Source organism: Apaloderma vittatum, unplaced genomic scaffold (genome assembly GCF_000703405.1).
Source record: "Apaloderma vittatum isolate BGI_N311 unplaced genomic scaffold, ASM70340v1 scaffold10852, whole genome shotgun sequence".
Lineage (NCBI taxonomy): Eukaryota > Metazoa > Chordata > Aves > Trogoniformes > Trogonidae > Apaloderma > Apaloderma vittatum.
The window spans coordinates 219,747-229,222 of NW_009705321.1; the positions used below are offsets into that span (position 1 = coordinate 219,747).

Below are 9,476 nucleotides of genomic sequence, written 5' to 3' on the forward strand. Positions count from 1 at the left end.
TACCCAAAACTCCCCCACCTCAGCAGATCATTAAAAACTCCCTACAAAGTGCTGCTATTAGATACAGTAAAAGAGCAAAATCCCCATGCAAAGGCTCCCCAGAGGTGGGATTTTTATGTCCACTGTCTCCAAATTTTCTTCGTTGTGTAGCAACTGCTTTTTCTGCTTTGTGTGTGGATATTTAACATACCTACCTGCAGGAACTCACTTTACTTTTTTTATTACGGCACCATCTGCTTAAAATGGCAACAATCTGAAGGGTTCAACACCAAGGACAACAACAATAAAATATAGAAGATCCTTGAAGGATCTGATCTGCATGGCTCTTAATGTCAAATTCACCCTGTGCCACCTGCTAACAGGTTCCCTTACCCTGACCATGCACCCAGAAGGCAGCAACACTACACGCACCCCCAAAATAACTTGTGCTCCCAACGCTTCAAGCTCTTGTCAGGATGTTTCTTGGCGCTTCAGGGCATGAAAGATGCTTCATTTCTAACTCGGGCTGTGAAACACCTTGGTTTCTAGCCATACTGTTAATAACTCATCACCAATTATTAATTCCTACTCCTAATCTGGGCAGGCTGAGAGAGTTGCAGTCCCTTCCCAGCCTTGGGGCATCCTCCACATCCTGCACTAACTCTGCCGGGGGAACGTTTTCAGCTAATGGAAGCATTGCCCTTCACTTCCCTTTAACTTGTGCCCTAAATATGCTCCCAATATGGGACAACACCAGCTTTTTGATGTGAAACCAGAACTCCTTCTCCATTCCAATTACTACCCTCTGAACACTCACACCATTCCTCGTGTCTCGTTCGGATTTGCAAGTGCTGAGGCTAGGCGGGGTGAGCCAGACCCCCGTCAGACCTTCGTGACACAGACTCCGGGAGATGGGTCCTCTCCATATGCACTTCAACATTGCAGGGGAAACTCATTTTTCACCTTTTCTTCAATGTAATTCCTCTTTCTTTTTGAGAATTACTTATTGCCAGGTTTCTCAGTTCTCAAGCAAGTCCCATTTCCTAATTATTAATCTACCCTTTCATCATATGCCATTTCATTTATTCATGACGTTTGCCCACCTTTGTTCCATATTCCCCTTAAAAAAAAGGTAAGTCAGTTATAGGGCTGGCCAAGTGCAGAACTTGTCACAATACTTCCCCTTTTCTTTTAACGCAAACCCATTTTACTTGCCTGTCCAAATGAAATGCCGCTATTTCTGCGTTATGTCTTTCATAGTCTGAGAAATAAAAAAAGTCAGGTGGTGTTTCTTGTTCTCTGGTTTGCCTGCAAAGAAAAACAAGGAAAGTGTTTTAATGAAGGGTTAGCATTTCTAAGGAGTAGTTCTTAGCCATCAGCAAGTTATTCAGGAGTTCAGTATAGTTTATTTAATGGAAGGCCTTTAAATACATCATGTGTGCATTACTGGCCATGTAGCCTTCATTTTATCTTCTTTTTTAAGCAACTGTAACAAAAAAATATGAATTCAAGAATTGTGCACGCAGGCTGCTGTCACAAAGCTACTCCACACAAGACTTTTGCTCTGTTTAACAAGATCTGTTTTATCACTCTCAAACATTTCCTTAGTGATAGCAATAAAATACAATGTCATTTCATTAAATTATCATTAGCTGTAATTATGAAATTTCCAAAAGTAATAACATTTTCCTTTCATCTTTGGCAGCCATGCAGCTCCTATCTAAAATACGATTCTCCTTTTGTATTACTTAGAGCCCAAAGTGACATGTTTTTTGTATTTCAGATGAAACAGGATCATTGCAGTTTGACGACCACGACATATGTCATGTTTCAAAGAACATTAACAAGCCCGTGCTCCAGAGAGAATACAGAATTTGCTGTTTCTTCAGTATAAGAACCAATAAAAAATGACATTCTGATGGAAAAAGAAGGGCTAAAGCTTCAACACTGAACTCCATGAGAAACAGAAAGTTCTACATAACAAAGGAACAACTCTTGGTCTCACTTTAGGCAATTTCCAGTCTTGGTGGCTTTTGGATGGAGCACAACTCAGGCAGTTGACCGGTACCATGTCTGGGCATGACCTCAACCTGCATCATGCCCTATTTTGAAAGCTTAAATGCTGTTCTGCAGAGCCTCTGCAAGGGAGGACAGTTTCCCAGAAGATGAAAATGAACTTCTTTCTCCCTCCCTGCTGCCACAGGTGGCCAGCTGACAGCTCATGTGTCACCCAGGCTGTACGCTGGCAGTTAAAATACAGTTTTAGCACTGGGGCCTTGTCACATGAAAGGCTTTGGGGTGGTGCAGGTACAGAGCAAAACCCTCCAAAGAACTGGCAGCAAGCCCTAATTATGGGGCTTATTGGGAAGCCAAAGCTGTGTCCACCCACACACATTCCCACACAGATGACTACAACTACTGTGACTTGTATCTGCCTGTGAGCCCTCCTGTATCCACCTGCGAGCCCTCCTGTATCCACCTTGCTGCAGAAAGCAGGTGAGTCTCATGGTTTCTGGCTATATGAAGATTTTGCTACGCAATCATGGGGTCTGAAGGCTGATTTCTTTTCTCAGACATTCTTCTTTATATTAACATCTTGCCGACACACTCTGTGTCACCATAAATGAAGAATTGCGATCACAGAGACAACGTGGACTTGATGATCTCAGAGGTCTTTCCTGCCTCAACAACTCTGTGATTCTGTGAACATCAAGATGTTTGACTTGTGTCCAACCTAACTCAAGGCCAGAGGGGCCTCCAACACCCCAGTGATGCTCTGACCAAACCAGCACTGACCACTGTCACAGCAGTGGTCACGGAGGTGGCCAACACTTGGCAGAAGTCCTGCTGGGGCACTGCTGTGGCTGCAAAGGGTTCACAAAAAGACAAGCTAAAAGTGAGTTTGGTACAAAATTTTTAAAAAATAAATCTTTGCTTTGTCTCCATAATAAACACAAAAAGTGGAGGAGCGCACTCACAGAGTAATTACTATGGGAGAGCCAGAAACCCATGGCACGTCACACACTACACTGGGAAATCAAGACAAGAGCTAGGAATGCTGCAAACTCACTGAGCATATTCCCCTCAAAAATGAAGAAACGAGCCCTGAATATAAATTCAAGGGAAAAGATTATCATACTTCTGTTGGGCAGAAAATTACTCATTTGTATATAACTCTCCCTCCACTCCAGATTTTAAAATAGTCAATTTCTTCAACAAATCAAAGAGGGAAAGACTCATCCCAAGCTTTTGCAACTTTACACATATCAGCACAGCTGATAAGCTACAGAAAATATTACTAATTAGCTAATCAATGCCATCTGCTTTTTATCTCCCAAAGACTTTAAATAAATCACGGCTGTTCCTTTACAAGAAAATCTTGCTCCAGGAAATCAGACTTAAAGAAGGGCTAGATCTCAATCTTGCAATCACAGCTATTCCCCTAGCCCAGCTCCTCTGCACTGCCAGCTCGACACGCCGGGCAGTCAGGACATCACTGCCGGGACAGTCTGGTCTCTCTAATTTCACTTTTCTATGTGCTCCCTGCCACCCCTGGCAATGGCTGGGGATATTATTCATTTGGGAGTAAGTATAGCTGTCCTGCAGGCTTAGACTTGTTCGTGCATACTTCTCTCCTGTCACAAAGTATTACTATGCAGTAGCACATCCTCCTAGAAAATCGTGAACTTGATTGTCCTAAAATATGCAAAAATGGACACCAAATCCACAGTGCAATCCAGGCAACTGCAATACCAGTATTTTTTGAACCAGACTATACATGATGAAACAGAACTCGCAAGTTTCTTTGGTGCTTCCCTTTACTTATCTACAGAAAAACACATTCCAGCCACAGTCCCCATGGTCCACACCCATGCTACATGAGTACAGTGCCCACTTCTACGTCTCTTGGAAATACTGGGTGATTCGGAACGTATCTGAAAGGAGGATTTATCAAACCCCTCCAAAATGCTTTACATTCTTTATGTTCTTTTGCAAAGCTCTGCAGAACTAAGGTGTAGCAGATCCAAATGTGAAACCCTCTGCTGAAATATCCTTGAAAAATCCTTTCTGATGACTTATTCCAATATTCCATAGTCAGACAAGAAACCTTGTTCTTTGGATCTGACTTTAGCTGGCAAGAATTTTATTCAAACATACATTTACTGTTAATTCTATGACTGCTGCAGCACCTAAAGTAATTCCTCAGCCCCAGTAAGCTGCCGTACCACCCGCTAACACTAACACTTGTGATTATCATTGCCTAAGGTACACAACTGAATTAAAAAAGTCACATGAGCCCAACACAGCTTTGAATCAACGGACTCTTATGAGAACGGCTTTAACAGTGTTAAAAGGGCACCTACATCACAATCCATAAAATTCATGTTATCCAAATATGTTTGTACATGATTTCTTTTTATCTGCATTTAAAAAGTTGCTATTTTTTAGTGTGCACAATCTAATCAATGCATTACTTGGTTTGGTGCTAATTTTTCTAATGATCTATTCTCATGTATATGTACAGACGGGTGGAAGATCAAACTTCCTCTCAGCAATGTACATGTACAGTCAGCAAGTCCCACCAGTTACTCTGGTTTGAGATCGTGGTACCTAGCCCTCGGTCTCTAAGTGACAGGCTGGGAAAGGGGCACGTAGCCTGAGTCCCTTTCACATCAAGTAAAATATCTTACAAAACAACACTGGAACCGATCTACCCCACAGCATGTTTTAAATCAGAATCGCATTTTAAAGGGGCAAAAGAAAAACCCAACCCTCGAGTTATTTTGGTTTTATTACCTGACGCCCATTGAAGGTTATTTTCTAATAAAATGTGATATTTTAGCAAACAACCCAATAAAAATTTGCAGAAGGTACGCTTTTGAAGGTCAATAAATTACGGCCCAGGTCAGAGCTCCTCAGTGCCAGCAGTAACATCTCCGGGTGTGTAGGACACAGGTTCTGCACAGGTTGCAGACGGTGGGAGAGGATTTCTGGCAGCGGCTCTTATTTTGCAAACAGTTGGAATCTGGTGATCCTCTCTTTGGAGAAGGATTTGGCAGATATTTATAACGGCAGCCTGGGAAGCTCTGAAGGAGAGACAGATGGAGGTCTGTTGATACTGCACACAGTTAAAAATTACACAGTGGCACCAGACCAGTTACAGCATAAGGAAAAGACAAATCAGCACGGTAACACTAGCAGAGGAGAAAAAAGAACTAAGGGGAAACCAAAGCCCATGAAAATTTCCCTGCCATGGTACAACTTGGAGAAAAGGAAAGAATGATTTCAAACAGGACAGGGATACATTTGCATTGACACAAGACAAGATGCAACTGTGATCTGATCTTGTGGCTAGAAAAGTGAGTCACGCTTACAAACAGAAGAAATAAAGCTACTCTGATAAATGAACAGAGTCAGGAATAAATCTGGTGAGTCAGCTCCATCCTAGCTAAGGTTGGGACATGTCTTGGTCTTCAGTAGTATTTGGATAAACCGATACAGTGATTCTTGTGCAGAAATAATTGGAAAGCCTTAAGCTTAAATGTTTCTGTAAATATTTTTTGGCCCATGACTTTATCCCCCAAACCCAACATTAATAATTTCCTGGGTTGCTTTTTTTCATCCATTCATGAACCTCATCACCACAGTGAGACTGGAGGCTCTGCAGACTCTCGGGCATTTCAGAAAATGCCGTTATAGCAACTAAACCTTTAACATGGAATTCTATATTTAGTTTCCAGGATCACTCACATGCACCTGCCTAAATTACCAGGATTAATACCCACCAGGGCTATGTGTTACTTGAATGAATCCTGCCTTGATGCCAGACTTCCTCTGCTCTGGAGGGGTCCTATTATCTGTAGAGCAGCCAAAACCACAGAAAATAGGGCAAACAGCCCAATCTGAGTCAAGTGCTATCCTGACAGACACACGCTGTCTTCTAATGCCGCAGCCCAGAGACGTTTCAGACACCTTTTTTGTCAAACCCACATACCTTAACAAACGAAAGGATGTGCTGCTGATTTGCAACCAGCTCCTTTTAGATAGGGTGCGCTCCTGCTCTGAGATGTAATCAGGGGAAACAACCACAGGGATTAGGGATGATTATGGATCACAACAATGAGCTTTGCTGCAGCAGGGAGTGGGTTTCCTTGGGTTAGAGCATTTCGCAGGCAGAGACCTTGACCCTCTCCAGCTAGGGAAAATCATCATCAGCAAAATCATGAAGAGACATAACAGGTCAATGAGTCATGGCATTGGCAGCGACATGACTAGCATTGATAGGAACGCAATTTGGCTACTGGAACAGAGAACTGGAGATTAACTGGTTCTATCCACAGCTGTAGGTCACTATTCCTCTCCTTCGGAAAGCAGCTTTACTCTTTCTGTGGAGTATATAAGGTGTTTAAATGCCTGTCCTGGAGCCAATTTGCAGGCTCAACAGTTAATATACAGTGTTACCATAATGACAAAATATAGTTAATACAAGCCTAAAGGCTGTCATTCAGTTGTTTGCTGGTGTCTTAATTCCTCTATGGCCTGGGAGGCACTTGGGCACGTCTTGCATTTGGAAGCACCATGGTGGGGCTTTGTAGGCAGCCCCCTTGCTCCAGCGAGCAGCTGAAGCACAGATGTTCTGTCAAGTCCGGAGAGCCTTTCTTCCAACACAGACAGGCATGAAATCTCCCCAGCCCTCACCTATGAACCTCTTCTTTGTACTAGCAGAAAACTCAGGCTGAAAGTCCAGTGTCTGCCTGCAAGATTTTCTCCCCCCTTGCCCCTCCCGCAACCCTTACGTCAAATTGGATTGTGCAGCAGGAAGATCTAGAGTGTCCTGAGATAATCTAAAGCTTATTATTCTAAGGGAAGGAGGCAGCTCATGAAAAAAAAAAAAAAAAGGTATCTCTGAGGCAGCTGCAGTCCTTAGGAGGGTACTTAGATTTTGCATGCAGAGTTGTATCATCTGGGGGGGGCCTTCTATGCACTTGGCATCAGTTAGAACAGGTGGAAAGAACGCCACTTAATTTATAATACATTTCAGTGACTTAGTAAGTCCTTAGGAAGATAAATGATATTGCTAATGCAGCCACATCTACAGTAGCAAAGATATCTGCTGCCTATTTCTGACTCCTTATGGAGTCTTGGCAGCTGGTGGCTTTGGCTTTATCAAAGTGTTCTGCTACAAAGAGCACTCCCAGGGATAATACGAGCTGTTTACAAGAGCAAAATATGGTCCAGAAAAGGAGCGGCCAATCCAGGAATGAAAAGACATGCAAGTTAAGTGGTACAGAAAGGGTGTTTGGCCTGTTTCATCGCTGTGATCCGAAGGACAATACGGGCCTCTGCAGGATATTCAGGCTTCTCCCATTTAACTAGCAGTTCTGCAGCTCGAAAAAATGAGAGAATATTTACTGTGGCTGAAAGACAGAAACTCTCACAGGGATGTGATAGCAATAGAAATAATTAGCAAACCGCCAAAAGGATAAATACCGAGATCATGCCACTGCATGCCAGCTCCCGAGAGCTCTTCTTCCGAGCAGATGACGAGAGCTTGACAACAGCACATGCTCAAGGACCAGTCAGCTTAATATAAATCATAAACTTCTGACGCAGAGAATGACAATAAGCTTCCAAAAGAGCATTTGTATATATAAATATCTTGTTACCTAGCACAGAGGGATAGCGGGGAGAAGAGAGAGAGAAAATCCACAAGGAAACAGTTTATTAAGGTGGGTTTTCTTTCCATTTCCAGCTGTGGGATCAAAGAAGAAAAAATGCTGAGGAGGTCACATAACCCATCCTCTGTCCACAGGGCAAGATCAGCTAGACCTAAACTATTCTTGACAGACATTGCTATAACGCAATCTTCAAAATGTCCTTTCACAATCCCATTGCTACAGCCCCCTCCTCCTTGCCCTCTTGTGCTGGCCTTACTCTTCTGCTACTTTCCAGTCGTGCTTTTCCTTCATGCTCCACGATCAGGGCAAAACCATCACAGTTAAGACATGCTGCAGCTGATCTAAGAGCCTTTCTGAGGAAGGAATACAGGCGACAGACATGCCCAAACAATTGGCTTCCATTCCTGAAAGAGCATCCTCAAGCCAAGACCTGGGAATTAAGCCTTTATGTCTTTAGATTGCAAGTTCCTCCAGCTCAGGGGCCCCTTCTTTACTAAGCATAACTCATTTATTTTTAATTGATTAAAAACCCAACCAACCCAAAGCCTTGAAAGCCTATTTTAGGCTTTTCACTTAAACCCAGCAGTGTTTCTAGAAGACAATGAAGCAACCTCTGATTCCTATTCATACATCAGGGTGTTCGTGATAAGGTTGTGGAAAACCAGTCCCTTGTTTGGAGCAGCACCAGTGAAAGGTTCCTGCTGTCCCATGTACAAACTGTGGAGATATACATATATATATATGCATATATGTATATACATGTGTATGTATATATATACAGATACAGATACAGATATATAAAAAAGAAGATTTTCACCTGAGCAAAACATGAGTTAACACTCTTGAGTACAGAAGCAGATATGATATGAAGAGATTAACAACCACGGTAACTAATATGATTCAAGAATATGAAAGATTCATTTTATTCTCCACTAAAATATAAAAACAATAATAAAAGCAGAGGTTTTCCTCTTCTTCTGGTTTTTCTGTTCCTTCTAGTGATCTGGATTTGGTATTAATATCTCAAAATGTACCTTCTCTATACCACTGCCTTCACTGACATTGTGCTGACAGTAAAGTCAAGGCATTATCTCACCAATCATCACTTCATTGTCTACCAGCACAGAAGAATAGCTCTTTTCTTCATTCATTCTTCTGAGCTTTCAGATACATAAGACATGAAGAGAATCTTTGATCAGCACAAAACACATAAGAGTTTGATCAACTGGGAAAATTTCCTTCAGCAATTCAGAATATTACTTCCAGCTCTGCCTAGTAAGTGGCTGCCTGTCATCACGGGAAAAGCAAATGAAAAAAAAAAATACCAGAGCAAGCACATTTGTCAGGATGTCTTCCCCACCCGCACTTTTCGGCGTGACAGCCGGCAGTTCCCTTCCTGCTCCCAGGGAATGTGGCTAAAGAGAGGGCACCCCTGTGCTGGGGGCTGCACTCTCAGCCCAGCCAGATGCACAAGTTGCTTATGTTTATTATTAAGTATTAGTAAATTATTAATAATTACTATTTTGATGATTATGATGGCTGAAAAGAAAGCAAAATGAAATGCTGTTACAAAGCAGGTAAGCCTTCCAAGAAAAGAGTAACAGAATGTGTTGGGCTGGAAGGATCCTTTAAAGGCCATCTAGTCCAACCCCCCTGCAGTGAGTAGGGACATCTTTAACTTGACCGGGCTGCTTCAGTGCTACCAAACTCTAGATGGATGTACACTGCTGCACTTAATGTGTAATCCAAGACATACATCAATATCTAATACCTCCTGCTGTAGTACTGGCCATGATGTAACCAGACAATCAGGATCAC

General features: G+C 42.5%; 1 protein-coding gene across 1 annotated transcript in view; it reads right to left on the minus strand.

Moving 5' to 3' along the window:
• The window catches only part of FAM20C (family with sequence similarity 20, member C), a gene marked incomplete at its 5' end in the record, with an annotated part of 54,948 nt that overhangs the window by 12,349 nt on the left and 33,123 nt on the right, over positions 1-9,476 (minus strand). Inside the window, one exon of the mRNA XM_009865353.1 lies at positions 1,195-1,287. Coding sequence (XP_009863655.1) covers positions 1,195-1,287 — 93 coding nt within the window. The remainder of the gene's footprint in view (positions 1-1,194; positions 1,288-9,476) is intronic.